Source organism: Nanorana parkeri, unplaced genomic scaffold, assembly GCF_000935625.1.
Source record: "Nanorana parkeri isolate BGI_ZX_2015 unplaced genomic scaffold, ASM93562v1 scaffold1286, whole genome shotgun sequence".
NCBI classification, from domain to species: Eukaryota; Metazoa; Chordata; class Amphibia; order Anura; family Dicroglossidae; genus Nanorana; species Nanorana parkeri.
Genome location: NW_017307554.1, coordinates 209,202 through 231,779, shown reverse-complemented (window position 1 = coordinate 231,779; position 22,578 = coordinate 209,202). Strand labels below are relative to the sequence as shown.

Below are 22,578 nucleotides of genomic sequence, written 5' to 3'. Positions count from 1 at the left end.
AATGGAGCTCTTTATGTCCTGCCAAAAGTATCAACACAGTGAAGGGATAAGTATTAACATGCTTCTAGTCTAATTCTTTTTATTTACCTGAACCTACATTTTATTGCAGTTTCCAGATATGATATGTCCAGAAAAATGTAGTTATAGAACTTTCCTTCCCATGTCTTAAGACTGCTCTTGTGTTCTAGTGTCATAGCGTGTAATGCCTTGTATTTTCTGAACACCAAAAGTGCCCAGAAAACTGTCCAGCTAATGGTGCCCATACACCTTACGATTATCGTTCGATTTTCGTATGCGATCGACTTTTCGGCCGATAATCGGATGTGTGCCTTGCAGTGTCCGACCGACAGTACTGTACAATCGTACGACTTTTGACGGTCAAGCATGTTTGAAAACTTTGCTAGAACGTACGATTGTCGTAAGGTTGCTGGCGTTTCCGTCCATCAAAAGTCGTACGATCTACACTGCGCTTGCGCTAACGAAAATACGTCAAATAAATTAGCGTATTTCGTCCAGGTGCTTTTCGTTAATTACGGCTAAATTAATCTTGCGATCATCGGGGCAGGATGGGGCTGCCGTACGAAAATCGTACGACTATTCGATCATCGGACGAAAAGTTTCGTCCGATAATCGTAAGGTGTATGGGCACCTTAAGAAGTCTGCATCTTTTCTTTTCCCTTTGCTTACTAATTATTTGTTACAGGTGAGGTAACACTCAAGACTATACCATATACAGACTATATAGACTTGCACACACGTGAATGCAAATCAATGAAGAATACTATTAGCAGAGCATAAAAACTGCCTTACTGTAAAATTCTACCAAAAGCCACTCTTTTTTCCCCACTAACAGGTGTATTTGTTCCCTATGCAACTTGGGCCTCATGAAAGAAGACCCATATTGTATATCTTCTATGTTTTATATTTCTATATAACATTAATGGAGATCTTGGCATGTGTGTCAGTTTATTCTACTAAATATGGAATGGCCTCTTATGTCCACTATTCTATTTTAAATGTAGGGCACGATTACTTCTTAAGCCCTGAAATTAATTTTAGTATTATAGATTTGCTGACAGAAAGCTAAAATATCTATAGGCGAAAGTATTAAAAAAAAAAAAACTCAATACTGTTTTAATCTCTATTTGTTTTTTACCATTACATTTCATGTCAAGTGCAGTTCAAGTTAGAGGTATCTGCTCCAGCAGGTATACTGCCATGATGTATTTAATTTGGATGCAAATACTGCCACACAGAAATCCACTAAAATTTAAAGTTCAAATGGGTCTAAAACGTTTTTTGTTTTTTTTCACACACATCTAAAATAAAACATTATGCAAAATAAAACAGCTTTTATGTACTACAGGAATCCTGCTAGTTACTATAAGCAACTCCTCCAATATTCCTTTCACTATCTTTTATGTTGAAAAACAGACATTATTTAATTTTCCCCTGAACAGAAATACTTCTGTGTGTTAGTGGTTATTTCATCTTACTGTTTTTTAATCAGGGCTGGGTCTTAGAGCAGCTGTCCTATTCTAAAATGTGTGACCCGCTTCGCTCCGATTTTTTATTAATCACAGGTTTCCAAGACTTGGGTAATTTAGAGATTAACATTTTTATATAAATAAAGGGCATGTAAAGTCATTATTTCATAGATGCTAAGAAAAGAGGAGTTATTATTTTACATTGGCATTTATTACAGACAGTAATGTAATTATTTTTATAATTGTCAGTTTTCAAAATGTATTTAACTTTTAAAGTATAGAACATGAAGGAGCAATCAGTGGATTGGGGAATGTTTATTAAAAATTGTATTTATGAAAATATCTGTGAACAAGCACTTTAATTAATGCCAAAGAGCTCGTTTTAAAACAAATGGAGGGTCAGTGCAAGTGATGAATGCAATTCTATTGTGCTACTGAGCATACAGCAGGCTACAATTCAAACAATTGTTATGTACTTCTCTCTTGACAACAATGAATTGTTACAACCCCCCCCACCCCCCCCCAAAAAACCCAGTCCATGCAATTGTCATCAACATGATTTCACATAAAGGCAATTAACCTTGATTTGTCATGGAACATTGCAGTAAAAAAGAAAAAAAAAAAAGTTTTTTTTTCTCTCTGTCATGTTAACTATAGATTCTTTCTAAAATGACAGACTGTTTTAACAGTTTATTATTTAAACAATACAAATGACTGCAGATAAGAAAATGACAACAGATTAAAAAAAGGTATTTGGAATTTTCTTTTTAGATATTTTACATTTTAATTTTTAGAGTGTTAATACTTTGAGATTGGCAATTGAAAATTGTAATTACTACAAAAAAAAATGTTCTACATTAACTGGAAACCTACAGAATTTAATTTTGCCCCCCCAAACTACACTTTGTCATTTTAAAATGAGCCTTTGTTAAAAATAAATAATTTGCTATAATTTTGATAGGTGCTAGTTTAAAAAAATGCATGCCTTGTTTTTTTTTTGTTTTTTTTTACTACCCCAATTAATATTATAATACAGGGTTTATATAGCGCCAACAGTTTGCACAGTGCTTTACAAAATGAAAGGACACAGTACCGTTTACAATACAAATTTAATATATAGGAGGGTTAGGAGGGCCCTGCTTGTGAGAGCTTACAATCATATCTATTTAGAGCCAAACATTCACAGCTGATGAAAAGATTGCATGAGACACGTCATGGTAGAAATCACTCCTCGTATACTGTTGCTATTTATTAGTTTAATGCAGAGTTTATTATATACATACTTGTGGTCATATTCTTGACTGTTTTACTGTACTAAAGTAGCTGGGATAAACCTGGGATTGAGGCATTTATAAATGGGGGGGAAAAAAGAACCAAAAAAAACAAAACCTTTCATGTAGACACACACACACACACGGGGGAATTTGTCAAAACTGGAGCAGACAAAATCTGAAGCAGTTGCCCATGGCAACCAATCAGGATCTCTCTTCAGTGTGTTCTGTTAAGATTTGAAAATGAGAGAGAAGCCGATTGGTTGCCAGGCACTGCTGCTCCAGATTTTGTCTGCTCCAGTTTTGATAAACTCCACTCATTCCATTTTAAGAAATATGCCTCCTCCTCTTTTTGGAGATTTAGATATTACCCAAATGCTACTGCAATTGGCCATCAAGCTTACCATTACCATTGGCTGCAGTTTTTGGCTGAGATTTTTCAGACTGGCTCCTTCAACAAAAATAAATAAGAAAAAAAAAAATCTACTTTTGTTGAAAGGAGGGTTGCCAACGGGGCCACACAAATTTTAGCTGAACAGCTTGCTTAAGGACAAGACAGATATGCTACACTGAGCTACAAAAAGCTAACCCGAAAACCCTCCACAACTGTGAGTAAATTAAATATAGTGAATTAGCCACAAAATGCGATTTTGCAACATATTCGCCTGCAAAGGATAGGATGGGGGAAAAAAAAAAAAATCTGACTGCTATTTTCCCCACTGAATTGACTCTCTTACCTTTTTCGGAACCAAAGAAGAGGTGGAATCATAGCTGCAGCTGTAGCTGGGAACCAAAATCAGCTCCGGACTCATGTCATCCATTACTTCTTGCATGCTGTTCACACTGCTGCTCTGGCTACCCGTACTGACCGACATGCTTGGTATAGAATGATTGCTGCCAAGGCTGTCCATCTTTGCAGTCAGGTTGGTCCCATGTTCACTGTCCTACATATGATGCAGAGTAGTTTGCAAACATTATCCCATGCATTTGATATATAAGGAAGTTACGCAATATGTATTTCTAATAACAAAACTCTAACAGCTTCACATTATATCCCGCGTCATGCCGGTGTACCATCAGAGGCCGTGATGTATTACCTATGTAACTTTTTCATTGCACAGTTTCACACACACACACATTTTATTTATATTTATATATATATACACACACACGCACACATATATATATATAATATATACACACACACACACACATACACACCGTAATGTGCTTTTTAGTACTACATACTTACAGTACTTATATGCGTTTCATATGTATGTATATTTTATACGTTTCCTGTTCATTCACTGTGCAGAATGAGGGTGGACTCTTTAAAAAAGGGATTTTTCATTGTGTAGTGTGTAAAACACACAGGAATGCATGAATCATGTTTACCATTTATTTTAAAAGGGACTGTTTAATGCACATCAATGCAGCATGTGCTATATTTTAAAGTGCACTAATCTATACGCTCTTCAATTTAGGACAGCAGACAGGTATGATCATGGCCCTAATACAATTTTACAACTGTGTAAAATGACAGAGCATCCTTTATACCTGTGAGTAGCCAAATCAGGTAACATATATAGATTGACAGATAACGCTCAAGCACTGTGCCAATTGTGCAACAAACTCATCACGGCATCAAATAGTGCAGAAAGCAAGGGCAACTTAATGGTACAATTATTAAATCAAAATGAAACATCTGTGAAAGATCCAAACATGCATGGATAGGCTATGAATAAATAGTAAATCTGTTAAAGAATATAAATATCTAAAAGCATTATTATGCTGTTGCATAATCATATAATGTACATTAGATGACTTTAAAGAAGTTTAACTTTAAGGTATAAAAATAGGAACACAAATTCTGCTCTAGCTAGACACAACACAGCAAAAGTAATCACAATCAACAAATCTAAAATTCACCAAAATATTGATACATCTCTAAAATAATAAAAACTGTAAAAAACTTGTATTCGTTTTTAAGATGGAATTAAAATATCATTAAATCCGGGTTGCTGTGTTAAATAGGAATGCACAGTATCTTCTAAATGTATTTTTGTTTATCAATATTAGTTTACAGTATGGTAAGAGTTGCAGTATCTTACCTTAAAGTAACACAATCATACAAAATAATGCATCCTGATAACCATGTGGTTATAGCACTGATTAAACATTAAGGCTATGGATTTCTTTAGATCAGACAGCTTTAATAATAGATTTTCCTCCAGATTTACACACAGACCAAGCAGTACAGCAAACGTGAGTATAAAGTTATAAAGTTTGGCAGTGTTATAGTTTGTACCCACCCCTGTCACATACAGTTAAGGGAATACAACATTTTTCATGATAGTGGTCCTTTAAGTGAAAGAAGGCTATCTCTTGCTCTGAAAGCCCACTTATTGTACAGTCTGTGCTAAACTCTCTAATTAAATGGTCAACAGTCTATACTACATCTGGGCAGAGAGCCAGACCCATAAGTAATCTCTCACATAGTTTTTATTGATTCGTCATGAGATGTGTTTGCAAGTGCCTTGAACATGGTGGCTAAACAATGAAATAGGCTGCATTTACATCTATAACTATGCAGCTTTATTACATCTATGTAGTCATATCTGCAAGGGTTTTTTCAAAATACATATTTTATTTTTGTCCTATTCTAAATCCAGTGCAAGCCAATGCCAATTGTTTGAGGGTATCACGTGTGGTTCATTACTAAGTATTAACAAGGGTATAATATTGACCGTTACCCTATACATATACCACATGGGTATTTAAAAAGGAAAATACAGTAAAATTTCAGCAAGTACATTTTTCCAATGCAACCTTTTTACTCATAGTTTATAATAACTAGGGATGTCCCGATACCGATGCTAGCATCGGAATCGGGCCCGATACAGGGCATTTTGACAAGTACTTGTCAAAATGCCCCGATGCCTAGCGCCATGTTTTTTTCTTTTCTTATTACTTACCTCGCCGAGCGTCGCGTCACTGCTGCTCCGGTGGGCGGTCGCTCAGAGCGGGGTCATCTGGCAGTCTCCGGGTCCTTCGATCCTGCCCAGCGCCGACTACAAGAGGCACCGCATGAGGCTACGGGGATCGGAGTGAAACTGTGAGTAAGGGAAGCTGGGACGGGGCTGGCTGTAAATCTATTGCTATAGTGTACTGGGCGTGTGTAATGTATATGTAGTACATATATACAGCACACACCTCCACTAAACTCCAGCAATAGAGTTATAATTCTCCCCTGCTAACATGAATATGTTAAACCATGATCCATAGTATATAACATGTAGTTGTACTATGGATCATTTAAAGTCACCTGTCCCTTCAAGAAAAAGTATCGGTAATTGGTATCGGCAAGTACATGAGGGGATGTACTTGGGCCTGAAAAAGTGGCATCGGGACATCCCTAATAATAACTAATATATAATAACTTGTACAGAATAATTAGTAAGATCTAGTGGAGGAATGGGTACATCCACAATATATGCAGGTATTAGATGCTGTACTGCCCATAAGATATTCCTAAACTGTAATGAAAAATAGTAAGTGTATAAAGGGATTGCATGTAGTGATATTAAATAAATGTTTTTTTCTAACAGTTCCTGTATAGTGATTTTACAAACACCGCTCTGGTGACATTTTAAGTATTACCAGTCATTTATTTTTTTACACAGCCTCAATATTTTGTCTTACCTCATCATCTTCCTGAGACTCATTAAGTGGACCGTTGCGGGATTCTTGGAAGAGGATTTTTTTCATTTTCCTGTATTGCAGATTGTCTAACTCCCTGACAGCATCCTTAGTCCTCTGTATCAGATCTAGGAGGACCCGCGCTGGCCTCTCTCTGCGCACAAAGTCAAGCTGGCATATTTAAAAAAAAAAAGAAGAAAAAGTAGTTTATTATGTTATGCCTTAGTAGTTAAATATTATGCCTTTGTGTTATTGGTGATAAGAGAAGGACAACATAAATCTCTTTTCATCAAGGGATATTTAGTAAGGATTTTAAGAGAGACAGGAAATAATTCACATTTAGGTTATACAGGAGGAATGGACACTGTCAAACAAAAAAATTGTAGGGAAGCCCAGGATAACCATTCCTACTATCAACATGCCTCAGTTTTGTAGCAAATCAGTACGGAGAGCATGATTATAAACACAGAGGGGACTGCAAGAATTTCAGGATGTCCTAAAGCAGTCAGAGGTGTAGGCCACACAGCATACAAACACTAACAGACCCCCCAAAAAACCAGCAGAACTGGGGACTGCCTAAAGCTCAAAGGGCCGCATGAAGGACCTTACTCCTGAAAATGGCATCAGATGAGGCTGGAAAATCCACCTGGTCGAACTAAAGTGTAACCAGAGGACCAGGTGGCAGCCAAATTTGGGAAACAGTTTCCAAAAAGCTAGGGCAGCACTCACAGATCAGTAGGAGTGTGCCTTGACAGGAAAGGGTGGAACCTGATCCTTGAGACTATAAGCTTAGATGATGGTCTGTCTGAGACACCTAGAGATGGTAGAACAGGAAGCCGATGCACCCTTATAGGGACCATCCAAGAAGACAAAAAGGGAATCAGTCTTTCTTAAAAAAAAGCAGTGGCTAAGAGATAGACTTGTACTACCTGAACCAAATCCACACAACGGAGGGAAATTTCTTCTTGGTAAACTACAGCCTGATACAGGGACGGAAGACTGATGTTCTGGGGAAAGGAAGAAACTACCTTTTGGAAACAAGGAATTATTGGGCCTCAACATCACCATGTTCCTATGCAAGGTCCGAAAGGGTTGCTTGCAAGATAGGGCTGCCAGTTCAGGCACTCACATCACAGAGGTGATGGTTACAAGGAATACCACCTTGTAGGTGAATAGATGGAAAGAAGTCCTAGTTTGCCCCAGTCCTTGAGGGTCAACTGGGAGCCAAGTTTGGGGGGTTTTGGACATGTTGCAGGTGTAGTAAGACTAAAAGGACTGACAGCAAGGTAATAGCCTTCCCTGTTTGTGACTTAAGACTTAAGAAATGCAAGTGCTCTTGCCACCGGTAGCCAGCAAATAATATTTGATGCTGATAATGGCATCCAGAGCACATCAGAAAAGGCATTGTCCCTCAAAGTGCATGCAGCTAAGGCAAGGTTACTGCTAAGACGCATGTCAGTGGGAACTGAGTTCTAAAGTGGGCTTCCATCTGCTTATTGGTTGGGTCCTTAAAGACAGGTGTATCCTCAACCAGAATAGTGGTCGCCTTAAGACGCGACACTGCTGGGTCCGCAGTGGATCAATGTTCATCTAACAAAAATCACTGGGTTTAATACCAGTCTTAAAAAAGGTATGCGATTCATAGCTGGGATAGACCTCTTTTTTACAAAGTTGTCTACAAATGGATTCAGGGCTAACAGGCACTCAGAGGGAACAAACATCTGGTCAGGTTGTTTCCAATCTCACTAGAAGCGTATGCACCGGGAAAGTCTTTGCAGTCTTAGGGGTTTAGAAGGACCCAAGTCTAAGGATAGCACTGATAAAAGCAACAAGCTAATCCCCTAGTTTCAGGGTGGTGTGCACCACATATAATTTGGGAGTATTTACAGAAGTCTTACTGCTCGTCCAGCAGGGAATGGAGTGACTAGAATCAGACAGAGTCTGAGTGATTGATGGCTCAGAGGCTGCAAGCAGATATGTACAGAATCTGCACGGGAAGGCGGAGGAGTGTACCTGTGGCCTCTGCGGCCTAAGTCAGCAAATAACCAGCTGATTTTGACTAGTCTTGCGTGACTGCAGTAAAAAACCTCAGTCAAAAGGGCAGATGAGCCAGCCATACATGACACTGCTAGGGAAGACTGGGAAGATAGGTTAGACTCAAGGAACAGAGTTCAGCATGATTCCAGGCTGCTTCAGTGGATTAAATGGCCATAGGTGACCATGGTGACTGTAGACAGGCAGCAGAAAAAGACCAAAGAATGGAGTTCCACATTGCTCTTTGCAAGGAGATACTTACTCACATTGCTGAATGGCGGGAAAGAGCAAAGAGCGTGTGCACGCTATACCCATCGGATGACAACGGCACTTAGTCCTTCAATGCTAACCCCTTCCATGCTGAAAACTGTCAGAAAGTGGGAATTTCCAAAGGTGCCCAGGGACCAAAGCTGCTGGTGCTCAGCCTGAGTGGCCTACTTACTGAGTGAGTCTCCAGAGACAGCATTGAGGCAAATGGCTCTGAACCTGAAAAGCCCTCTGCAGCTAACTTCTTACCAAAATGGGTTGGGAAAGTGGAACCTAATGCCCAGAGGTCATAGAACTACAAAGTCAGGGCAGCTGTGCCTGGTAGCTGCAATTAAGGGAACAGCTCTAGCAGAAATGTAGAGAAGGGTCTTAATTGACAGATTTGTTGTTTGCAAGTGTCCAACCCTCCCGTAGGCAGAAGTATATCCCAAATGTAAATGACTTCCTGTGTCTCTCAATGGATGAGAGAATAATAGTTTACACTAAATGGTACAAAATCAGGCAGAAAAAAATCACTCCTTCTGCAACCTCTGCTTTGGTATACTGCCAGTACTGGCCTTAAACGCATCAAATAATTGGATCTAAATCCAAAATTATGTATATACATTTCCTTTTTGTATGTTACATAGTTTTAACCGTTGTTTTACTTTGTACACAGTAGAGAATGGTTAAAATCCTGTCATATTTTATTTTGGGTCTTTGCCACTTTGGGGAGAGCTCCATTCAGATCCTGTATCGGAGACAGGAAGCAGATAGTTCGTGAGGAGACATCCCCTCTTAGAGACCACCGTCATTGGAACAGGTATCCTCGGTTACAGATTTCCACTCTATTCTGGTTCTGGTGAGAAATATTAGACCCCATCACGTTTTGTGATATATACAGAGATCAAAATCTGACCTAAGAGATAAAAGGCTAAGGAACCCATTCACTTCTGACAATTCTACTGCTTGATATATGTTGTGTTAAGTCAACTGTCATTCATTTTCTGAATAGAACAAAACACAGCACAACACAAAGCAAGATATGTGCATAGAGGTATGCTCCAGTGCTAGTTCAATGGCCCTTTCTATACTGTGGGTTGGAATGATATTCTAAATGAACTGTAAATGAAAAGGCACTGCAGCGCACCAAAGAGTGCAACGTGTTACAATAAAACTTGCATTTTACCACGCATTTCCTGCAATGAAATGCCATTTCTTTCCCATTTCAAGATCTTAGTACTAACTGTTCCTGAACATTAGACACCAGTAGAGGGAGCATCATTAGGTTTGTGTAGGAAAAAAGCAATGCAAAAGACCAGCTGCTAAACTGGTATCTAGTTTAAGGTAACCAATACTGACAGAAATATGCATCTGGCTTCACTGACCTTCTTCCAAAGATGCTAGCTGCCTGCCTATCTCTGGTTTCAATACATTTCTGAATCACTCAATTGGGACAGATAATTACTCTGGGGTGGAGAAAGTGTAAGTGTCACTATTCTTACTACTGTGTATGGCTGATCTCGGTCTTTAATTCAAAACTGCAATACCATCCTAAGATATTGCACTATTTTCTGTTTTCAAAATTTGTTTTGGAAAGGAAAATATTGTATTTATTTTACTTACATAAAAAGACTTCTGCAAAATAACACAAAGTGAATACATTGTGTATTTCTCAGAACAGCACTAAAGTTCAATTATATGCATGCAGAAAATACAAAATATTTTGATGAAGTGCAATACCAAACCAAATGATGTAAACATTCTGTAAGTCAGCTGCAGTCTTTGTAGCCTTGCGTTGTTATGTTGAAGAAATTGGCATTAATCTAGAATGTGAGCTGTTAGTTCACATCTTAAATGGGTATCTAAAATGGGTATAAAGTAAGTAAAGAGAAATGGAGGGAACTAGCAAAGAGAAGGGCAGTACTGAGACAAACAAGGCAACCTTCAATAGATACTTATACAGTATATAAAAGAAGACAGAAACCATTCAGTCACTTTTAGCATCAGTTAGGTGATGACTATGGAAGTCCACATGTGCCCTGACTGGTGAATGGGGCACAAGGGTTCAGAGAGGTTACAAAACCTGGTCCTCTTGCTATTGTTGCACCCTAATAAGCCTCCCCCTTATAAGTCTCCAACGTATTGCCACCCCTCTTGCTCTATTGCTATAAACTTCCGCAGAGCTTTACTGACACTTCACATACTTGTCTTTCCATACGTCTAATGGGTTCCTTAACCAAAAGATGAGACTTGACAAGATATTTTTTTTTAAAGTAGGCCAGTGTTTAACTGTAGCCTTGCAATTCTGAAATGTCATTTCTGAAGCAAAGCCCAGGTATAGTCAATAATTAAAGATAGGGATGCACCGATACCGATACAAGCATCGGTATCGGCCGCGATACCGAGTATTTGCATGAGTACTCGTACTCGTGCAAATGCTCGGATGTCTAAAACGAGTACCTGTGTCCGCCATCTTCCACCGCCGCACACAGCACACAGGACCGCGTCTGCATTCATTCAAGATGGCCGCGATCTCCTTCTCCACGGGCGAACGTCCATGAGTACTTTAAAAAAAGTATCGGTACTCGTACTCAGACCCAAAAAAGTGGTATCGGTGCATCCCTAATTAAAGATAACATCTGGAGATCTGCTATGATAGAAATTTGGGGGCTTCCACTGGTATTTTTCCTACAGTGTGAACTCCAAGTACTGTATTGCCAATCCTTAATCTTGCTTCATTAAATGTTTACATAATGAAGAAAGACCAGAATGCAGGTCCTGGAACAGCTTAAAAAATAGAACAGCAAATGCACCTTCGAAATACCTATCTATCTATCTATCTATCTATCTATCTATCTATCTATCTATCTATCTATCTATCGGTTCCTTATAAAACTGTTTTTAAAGAATGAAGTGGGGGGCAAAACCAAACAGACAAGCCTTAATTCTAAATTGCTTAATCTTATGTAAGCAATTTATAGTTCAGATGTATGTATACAAAGTATACTGTGTAGATTGAGAAGTGCATGGAGACGACGTGCCAGTGAACTTGCATGTATGCTTACTAGAGAGCAAAAGGATTGCCAGATGCATGAATCAACTTCCAGAAAGAAACATCATCATAAACCTATGAGCCTGTTAAGAGATTATCTGTGGCAGCAGTGTGTGCAACAAGGGAAGACAGCACAAGCCTGAATGGAGCCATTTAGTACTATAACATACACAATCCTACAATGAAATCCACATTATGTACAATGCCTTACAAGCAACTCCAATCTAAAAAGGGGAATTTTTGTATGACGTTTAATGAGCATGTGAGAAATCCCCTCCTTGTGCCCATCATGCACCCACGTGGAACACAGTACCTGTTAGATATATAGGTATATTAGACTGTATATCTAACAGGTACTGTGTTCCATGTGGGTGCATGATGGGCAGAAGGATAGGTTTATGATGATGTTTCTTTCTGGAAGTTGATTAATGCATCTGGCAATCCTTTTGCTCTCTAGTAAGCATACATGCAAGCAGAAGTTTTAATTAGGTGTTATTAGCAAGATGCCAGTTGATGGAATAGGGACCCTCCTTTCTATGCATCAACTTCGATCAACTAGTTTACAGAAGCATCAACATTTAAATCCTTCGGACCTTTAAATGCAACTGCTCTTTGGGATTTGATTGCATGATATATTGGAGAAGAGAGTTCTTGCAGCAAGCAGGTCTTACTGCATCACAGTCAGAAAGCATCAAGTATCCACATAACCCCTTTATAACCAAGACTATAAAGTGCTCAGTATAGTTTTGCAAAGCTTACCATAGACACAAGATACAATTCACCAGCTATGGATGTTTTCTTGGTCTCTTATCTATGGGGGATCATGGCTGTTATAAATGGCTTGGTTGCATCAAAGGCATAATGTGGATCTACACACCAGTTTTAAAATGTAGTCTCACACACTTGCTCATATCCAAATGTTGGCGCACAAATGAACACCCATCTATAAGGTCACATATTTACTACAGGTGGTCGGATAAGGATTCATACAATGTTCCAAGCTTTTTGTAGTCACTTCTTCAGTTGAACGAATTCTAAGATAGCTATCCAATTTACATTAATATGAACAGAAAAAAAGGTCCATTACAAAACACACAACAGCAGAGCAGATGTATTACCCGCAGCAGCTCAGCCGACGTGGGTCGTTCCTGAGGTATTTTCTGCAAGCAGTAGTCCACAAATCCTCGGAATGAGTCCGACCTAAAGTTAAAAGACCATAGAGAACATCAAACATAAATGAGTCTTGAATTATTTTTCACAGCTTAGTCACCTAAGGCCTCATTCACACTGCCGCGCATATATGCGCGTATGTGCGTATTGTACCATATGCAAATAAATGGCTCCATACACACAGCCGCGCATAGAGCCGTATATTTGCGTAGCGTAAACAGGTGCAAAAACAGAATGGAACCAAGATGCGCCCGGCAGCTTATTTCTGCGTATTTTACGCACATGCGTGCGTACATTTCATTAAAATCTCTATTAGGAATTAAGCATTCTGGGAATGCAAATAGTGCACGCATATACGCACATACACGCGTATATATGCAATATAAAATTTTGCTCGCGTTGTGTGTGAATGAGGCCTAAAGCTGGGTATATACAGTTATTTTTTTCTTTCAAAAATGCGAGCTGAATGGAAAAAAAATATATCAGATTCCTTCATTCACGGCCGCAGTGCCAACAGCTGTCTGAATACCCGAACAGTGCTGGCAGCTGACTGGCTATACAGCTAAGGATTTCCAACATGTTCCTTCGGTAAAAGTTGATCTAATGTTTGACTTCTGTCGAGAGGATAGGGTCACCAACAGATCGAATCTTTCTCAGTGTGTACCCTGCTTTACTTACACAGTGTATGTTGCTTTTTATTATATGCTTCTGTATGTAGTTAAAAAAAAAAGTTAATGGGGAATTGGTCAAAACTGGAGCAGACAGAATCTGGAGCAGCTGTGCACTACAACAAAATCAGCTTCTCCGTTTTTATTTTCAAGTCTTAACTGAATAAACTGAAGCGAGAAGCGGATTGGTTGCCCTGGGCAACTGCTCCAGTTTTTATAAATTCCCCTCACAGACTGACAGCTTACTCCTCTTCATTGTGGACTACACTCTGCAAAGGAAAATGAAAGAAAACAAACATAAAAACCTCACCTCATTCACTTAGTTAAGTAATAATTCACTCTGCAAAGTAAAAATTCACTCAACTTAGTAAATAAGGTGAAGCTGTACTGACTTCTATCAAACAAATATTTTTTTTTTCCTTGCACATAATTGGCTATTCTTTTCAAAGTGAATTTTCTTTTAGCTTCCCCTCATTCACAATGCTAGGTAAAAATTCACCTTCAATTTTAGTCATGCAGTCCATATGTCCAAAGGCCCTTTTTCCTGACTATAACTATAAATTCAGAAATGATAGGTGGACAAATTTTAAACATTTTTGTCTTTGTTTTAGTGATGTGTTGTTGTGAAGGGAATGCACATAAATATATACATGCATTCCCCAAAACACAGGAGTGGAGAATAACTAACTTTAGTTAACTTACTTCCTAGAAAGTATAACCAGAGTGTTTATGGTGAGGTGGGCTAAAAGAAACCAAAAAACCTTCTAGTGAACTTGTGTGAAGCACAGTAGAAGCTTCGTAAAACAGAAGGTATATTTATAACTTTCCCTAAACAATAGTAATCTTCGCCAATGCAAATATAAAAAAGCTAATAAGCACTGTGAATGAAGAACAACAAATGCAGTATATACCAGCACACGATAGTTTATATAAAACTTTCGAATATTGATTAAGACAACAAACTCTGAGAACTGTGGTACAATATTTGGGATAGACTAAAGCTGGCCATACACCTTACAACCATCGCAAAACTTTCGTCTTGCGATGGTTGTAAGGTAATTAAAAAAAAAAAGTACGATCTGCCCATCTTGGACAGGAAGATCGTACTTGCGATCATCGCAAAGAGGGGCGGGCTTCCGATGACTGCAATGCTGAACTGGCAGTGTGCCTCACCACAAACCCGCCGAAAATCGTATGATTCTCGGTGGGTTTTCAAACATGCTCGTAAGACAAAAGACGTGCAACCGTACAGTAGAAACGGTCGCACGCCTTCCATACACCTGCCGATTATCGTACGATTGCGGGATTTCACGCGATTATCGTACGATAATCGACAGGTGTATGGGCACCTAACAGTTTTCTTATCAGTGTTGTTTGTGTTGAAGTGCAACCAAAATATAATGAAAACTGACAGTTTCTAAAACACAAAGGATCATATGGCTGTAAGAGAACTTCCAGTAGTCACAAAAATCTTCTTTAACGAAGGACATCACGGAAGGCCTAGTGCATAATTCTCCAAACTGCAGAAACCATATAGCAAGCATAAACAGTATGCTACAAGTCCATCTTATATAATTTAGATGTCTCATATACTGGCAAACTAAATTCCTTTGCAGTCCATAATATTACTGACACTTTCTCATTTAAAACACAAATGTAGAAGGAATGGCTAGTATAAAAATAAAACAACACATTAATAATATTTGTGTAAATCTAAAATAGTGAGTAAAGCACTTACCATTCATTAGACTGTAGTGTAGGGGACTCATTCTGAGCTATGTGATATAAGGCACTCATCGCGTTCATGTTAAATAAAGGAGGCTTCCGTTCAGCTGTAAGCAAAAAAAAAAGTCACATGAGCAAAAGTAAGAATGAGAGGAGAGCTGGGGACATGCAGCAAGGTGCTGCTTGTAAAAAGAAGAGCTCTTCAGTGCCGTCATACTATTTAATCCAATTATTTTAATCTCGCAGGTCATTCCAGGGAAGCCATTCCATGAAAGCTTATTGTCTGTCCAAAACAACACCTGACACAACAGACCATCACCTAACCCAATAAAACCTTCACATGTATGAAATATAAGGCGTGCCACAAAAGCTTTGTGAACATTTACATAATAGCTTCCTATGGTTTAAAACCACATTCATGATGTGCAGAAGCCCATCTATTTTGTACAGCCTTGTCCCTAACATACCAAACACGTGGCACACATTTAATTAGCTCTAGTGCAGCGTAGTAGCAACCAGTCTTCCAAAAACTACTAATTGTCTTCCACTACTCTGGAATCCCCAAACTTTAAAACAAATGCTGCTAAATCATGTGATAACTAAATTGTATAGCTGCTTTTAGCAGGTGAAAAGCTAAAGCTATCATCCCACCTGAATTTAAATTTACCACCAATGAAAAACTATTTCTGAATCAGGTTTAAAAACTGTAAGACATTGAATTACTCCTCGTTGACGACCCAAACAAACATCTGAAACTCGAATAATTAGAATATCGTGCAAAGTTCATTTATTTCACTAATGCAACTTAAAAGGTGAAACTAATATATGAGATAGACTCATTACATGCAAAGCAAGATAATTCAAGCCGTGATTTGTCATAATTGTGATGATTATGGCTTACAGCTCATGAAAACCCCAAGAACCCCAAATCCACAACCTCAAAAAAGTAGATTATTACATGCAATCAATAAAACAAGGATTGTACATAGAACAATATCGGACCTCTGAAAAGTACAAGCATGCATATGTACTCAGTACTTGGTTTGGGCCCCTTTTGCAGCACTTACTGCAATTACTTTTGCACGATATTCTAATTATTCGAGTTTCACCAGTATGATCGCACACGTTATAAACCTTGTTTTCTAACCCACATGTGGCATACAATATCAAAAATTGCAAATTAATAAATTAAGCCTATAGAGAAACTATATAGCACCAGCAGAAATGTGTAAAAACTATTTAGAACACCTGACTGGAGTGACCTCTATACACAGTCCTAGGTGATACCAAGAGTTTCCTGTAGTCATTTACCTGGTCATTGACAACAATTATAATATTATTATTTTTCCTGGAGAAATCAGAGCTAGTATTTTTTTTGCACATTCTGTTTCCTCGTACCTATAAGACTTATTTTGACTGATATGTACAATAAATATTGTCCATATGTATACTATATATGGTGGTAACAACTAAGAGGTGAGCCTCCTTGTATTCCAGCTCTGGGTCCTGGATCTTGCCAGGGGTACTATGTGCACATTCTTTCTGTGCACGAGAGGATTTCCTCTAGGTGATCCACTGTCTTACCACAACCTGAAACCTCCTTCAGGGGTAGAGACTAGTGTGAATGATTCTTTTTATAGTGCTCTGTGATAAGTTGATGCTATATAAATACTGGAAAGTAATACACAGATAACACAGTAAATCATGCAAGCCTTTGTACTCTACGTGGATAATAATCTAGTGGCTGACAGATTATAACACTTTGTTTATACATTTATGTCATGGTGTACATTTATATAAGCATGATTTATTAAAGTGGCTATATATAACGGAATGCATTTCCAGACATGCTCCCCTATTTGGTACTGAAGTTACTAGGCCACATTTCATGCAGCTACATGAAGAATTTAGTGCACTTCTCGGTTAAACCAACCATACACGGTAGATTTCTCTTCTGCCCACTGGCTAAACAATAAAAATCACTTGATTTCCACATCAACGCTAAACAGCGTGCATGGAGGAATCCCTCTTGATGGCTACTGTATTTTGAAAGCTGGCTGTCTGAATGCCCAAACAGTGACTAAATGTAATAAGATGCAATCACTGTTCAGATAACAACTTTCCACCCGGCTCCTTTGATGTTGTAATCAAAGTTTGTCAAGCTGAGTGTGACCAACAGGGCCACACATGGCTCGAATTTCAGCCGATCCCAAGTATTGCCAGTTTTGGTCTAATGTGCAATGTTACAAATGATGTGGCTTCAGCAATATTAAATTGTGCAGCCACAGCTGCTGGTTCTTAGTTTACTCACCTAATTCAATGCAAGTAATACCGAGAGACCAGATATCAACTTTGCCTTCATACTGGCCCTCATCCATTGCTAAAATAACTTCTGGGGCCATCCTGAAAAGTAGAAAACCCACCAAAAAAACTTTGTTAAAACTCTGTTAAGAGCACCAATAACATAAAATATAAGTTAATATAAAATGAATATTGATAGATTTTCATTTATAGGTCTTTCTGTTGCAAACTTAAACCAACAATATCTGAAATAAGCTACGCTGGAAAAGGTAATTTTCTTTAGCCCTTCCCATGACAAAAATAACTAACATTAAACAGTAAAATCTTTTACATTCTATGTGTAACTATTCGGTTGTAAAAAAAGTCTGTATTGTGATCTAAGAAACAAAATGTTCATGCATAAATCTGACTGTGTGATAATGTCTTATTGAGAACAATGCAGGCTTAGTGGCTCTAAAATAGTACTACTACGTATTGTTTCACAGCAGTGTGACCATTAACAAGTCACAGCCTACCCGGAAAAAAAGAAGAGCAAGAACAATTGCTGGTCTACTATATAGGCGCTTGCAATCAGTGTACAAGGCAGCCTTTGTCTCAGAATTTGTTTTGCCCTCAATAGCCATTATAGATACTTCAAAATGAGTGATAGAGCACTGGTGATTAAGGACAGTTTAAAAAACCAAAACAAATTTTGGGGGCAATGTATTAAGCAAATTGCTATTATTTGCAGTGCAAATTCTGCCTCTGTGCAATACTAATTACAATAATTTGCAGTGTAAATTTTGCTTCTGTGCATGCTACTGAACACACCATTCTCATTTGCAATTTAGAAACTACCTGTGTGAAAACAGCATCATTCCATAGTCAAATACAATGCTGCTTCTAGCTGTGCCTGTACAAGTATTGGCGAAGAAATACTTTTCCTTGTCGCACTCCTTACTGAAGATCCCTGGTAGTGGGGGGGTGGGGGTATGCTCATGGTGACTGCGGATGGTGCCGCAAGTATCAGCAATTGTATAGAGATGTCGCCAGCACACCAAACTTTCGGGGCCGCACAGGGTCCCTTCATCAGGCTTAGCTAAGCCTGATAAAGGGACCCAGAGCGGCCCCAAAAGTCCTTGTTTGTATGACAAGGAAGTTCAATAAATGAACATTTGCTATTCTAAGAGGATTTTGGTGTGCTGGTGACATCTCTATACAATTGCTGTACAAGTATTGGAACTAGAGGTGCACCGAAATAGAAAATTTAAAAACCGAAACGAAACCGAAATAGAAAAAATTGTCAGGCTGAAACCGAAAATGTTTATTTTTAATTTTTTTCAATATTTTATTTTTTATAAACTTTTAAAAAATGTTATATTTATTTTTATTTATTCATTTTTTTATGAAATTTTTCGGCCGACCCGAAGCCACTTGAAGCCACCCGATGTACGGCTGATTTCAGACGATATGCGGCTGATATTAGCCGTACCAGCCTGAAGTGAATAGCCGAACAGCGTTCGGCTCACTTCAATTCAGGTCGGTCTTCCACTTGGCTCCCTACGGCAGCTTAGTGAATAGACTCCAGAGTCCTCAATCTCTTTTTCTGTATCCCCTGTTATCAATGAACAGGGATCCTCTACGAGTGTTCCTGTTCATTGATAACTTGAGAATATAGTATAGAATATAGAACCACAATTATGAATGAACAGGAGTGTATATAGATCACTTCCCATTCATTCATAATTGAGGATATAGTAACCATACCATATCCTCAATTATCTACAAGCACTCAGCGATCACTGATCGCTGAGTGTATGTAGCCTGCTCTCCTCTCTGACACGCTGTCACAGGAGGCTGAGTGAGCGGTGCGAGAGGAGAGCCCAGCCTCCTGTGACAGCGCTGTCTCTGCCGACACAACGCTCTGCCGCACTGTGATAGGCAGCCGAGCGGTGTGGGAGGAGAGACACCGGCCGCTCACAGCGCTCATGTCCCGCAGCGCTCGGCCGGCTGCCACTTTCTCTCCTCCACGCAGGGACACAGAGCAGCGCCCAGCGGGGAGGAAAGAAATCACGGATGCGCCGATGTATCGGAAGGAAAATGGCACTTTCGGCATTTAGCCAAAAGTGCTATTTTCGGCCGATATGTTTCGGCGGCCGATATATCGGTGCATCCCTAATCGGAACACATCATTTAATGAGAACTGGTCAGTGTTTGGGCTAGTCTATTGTTTTAGAAACATACATGTTTTTCAAGTTATATGTTAATTTCAGGACTTGAAAAGTGTATTTACTCTGGTATGGCTTTTTGATGTCTTTGCTGCTCCAACAAGCCAATGCTAAAGTTGGGAAAAGTATTAAACTACTGCAGGAAACAAAGTGGTAAAAAAACAACATATTTGCAAATATTAATACGTAGTTACTTAAATCACACAAACTTTAAAACATAGAATTACAAGATGGTAATTGTGACATGTGCCAAAGTTTGGACGCCTTAGTATGTCTGTATTTAATAACACCCTCTTTGGCAGAGAAAACAGTTTGTTAGCCCCTTTGTATACAGCATAGAGTCTTTCAATTCTAGTTGCAGCAAATTTTGTTTACCTTAATTCTAGTCATGAGATATTCTTGGACCGTCTTGCATGCTGAGCATGTTTAAATCTAGCTACAGATGATGTTTAGATTTCAGGGAAGTCTGAGCGCCATTCCAAAACCTTCAGTTTGCTTTTCTTCAAGAGTTCAAGTATGTTTTAAAGTATGTTTAGGCTCATTGTTTTGTTGTAGAAGACATCCCCTTTTCAGCCTGAGCGTTTTACGCCCGCATCTAGAATTTTCTAATATTTAGTGGAATCCATTTTTTTTCTACACATACAAAGTTACCTGCGTCTCTGCCTATGGATCCACCCTCATGTTTAAACAGCTGGCAACAGTTTTTTCTTTTCCATCAAATGCGGTCTCTTCTTTTTCTCCACACAAAACTAGGGATGCGGCGATACCGATACTAGTTCGGTGCCGATACCGAGTATTTGGCCGAGTACTCATATTTCGCCCAAATGCTCCAATACCAAAACTTCCGGTCAGAGGGAGATCTTCCTCTGACCAGCAGTGCTGAAGGAGCATGGATAGAGATTTCGCCAGCACACCAAAATCCTCTTAGAATAGCAAAATGTTCATTTATTGTACTTCCTTGTCATATAAGCAAGCGCTTTTGGGACCACACAAAGTCCGTTCATCAGGCGAAGTGCCGTGCTGCCTGTGCGGCACACTTTTCGGGGCCGCACAGGGTCCCTTCATCAGGCTTAGCTAAGCCTGATGAAGGGACCCTATGCATCCCCAAAAGTGCTTGTTTATCTGACAAGGAAGTTCAATAAATGAACATTTTGCTATCCTAAGAGGATTTTGGTGTGCTGGTGACATCTCTATACAATTGCTGTACAAGTATTGGAAAACATAATTTAATGAGAACTGGTCAGTGTTTGGGCTAGTCTAATCTAGGAAACTAATCTAGTCTAGGAAACGAATAGGCTTCCTTTCCAATCAGGAAGTCGGGCGGTGGGTTATGACCCGTCTCCCGGCTTCCTGATTGGCTAGGAAACCGGCTTCATGTGTTGCTTAGCAGCCTGGCTTCCTAACCAATCAGGAAGCCAGGCGGCACGTCATGACTTGCGTCCCGGCTTCTTGATTGGTCAAGAATCCACGGTGCCTAGAAACAAGTGAAGCTGGCTTCCTAGCCAATCAGGAAGCCGGGAGGTGGGTCATGAAATGCCGTCTGGCTTCCTGATTGGCTAGGAAGCTGGCTTTACTTGTTGCTAGGTAGCCTGGCACCCTGACCAAACAGGAAGCCGGAGGGCACCTCATGACTTACTGCCCGGCTTTCTGATTGGGTCAGTAAGCCATGCAGCTTCTGAAGCCGGTGTTCCTTAGCTAGAACACCAGCTTCACAGGCAATCAGGAAGCCAGACGACGGGTCATGATCTGTCCCCGCGACTTCCTGATAATCGGGGGGGGAAAGCGGCAAGGGTACTTGGTATCGGCAAGTACCGGAAAAAAATATCGCTACTCGATACTGAAAAAACAGTGTCGGTGCATCCCTACACAAAACCTTTGGTGATCATGGCCAAGGAGTTTAATTTTTGTTTCATCAATCCATGGCACCTGTTCCCAAATGGCCACAACTTGTCTGAATACGGTTTTGCATTCCTTATATGTTCAAGCAAATCCATCAGATTGTTAAAACATACCATAACACTAACCTGTAAAGCGGCGGAATTATACTGACCTGCACATTGGGTAGTTTGCGGAAATTTCACTATGTACTAAAGCTCTCAGAACTGATATGATTGTATACTTCTGTGTGTGTAGAATAAGCATCTCCCTCTGGCTTTTTTGGCTCCTCCAGCTGACCCCTACACCACTATTGTGTCCTGCAGTAGCTTCATTTTCAGATTCTAACTCAGTTGCTTAGAGGAGCCCATGGTTGTTAAGTAACAGTCTAAAGGTGCCCATACACTGCTCGATTCTCGTACGAGAATCGGGCGAAATCCCACGATCGTACGAGAATCGAGCAGTGTGAACGAAGACGTGCGACCGTTTCTACTGTACGGTCGCACGTCTTTTGTCGAACCAACATGCTCGAAAACCCGCCGAGAATCGTACGATTGTCGGCGCGTTTCTAGCCTGCTCGTCCGATAGCTGCGGAACAGGCCGGTGTGCGCACACTGCCCGTTCTGCATTGCGGTCATCGGAAGCCCGCCCCTCAGCGGGGCGGGCTTTCGATGATCGCAAGTATGATCTGCCCGTCCAAGGTGGGCAGATCGTACGAGCTTTCAATAAGCATACGACCATCGCAAGACAAAAGTCTTGCGATGGTCTTAAGGTGTATGGGCACCTTAAAGTTTTGATTGTCAGATTTTATTAAGCTCTGCAACTGTCAACAGGTGAGAA

At 39.6% G+C, this 22,578-nt stretch overlaps 1 protein-coding gene across 1 annotated transcript in view; it reads right to left on the bottom strand.

The window, feature by feature from the left end:
• The window catches only part of TAOK3 (TAO kinase 3), a 219,577-nt gene that overhangs the window by 124,944 nt on the left and 72,055 nt on the right, over positions 1–22,578 (bottom strand). The window contains exons 9-13 of the mRNA XM_018569098.1: positions 17,667–17,758; positions 15,369–15,462; positions 12,911–12,992; positions 6,461–6,628; positions 3,496–3,702 (exon numbers count right to left, since the gene is read on the bottom strand). Coding sequence (XP_018424600.1) covers positions 3,496–3,702; positions 6,461–6,628; positions 12,911–12,992; positions 15,369–15,462; positions 17,667–17,758 — 643 coding nt within the window. The remainder of the gene's footprint in view (positions 1–3,495; positions 3,703–6,460; positions 6,629–12,910; positions 12,993–15,368; positions 15,463–17,666; positions 17,759–22,578) is intronic.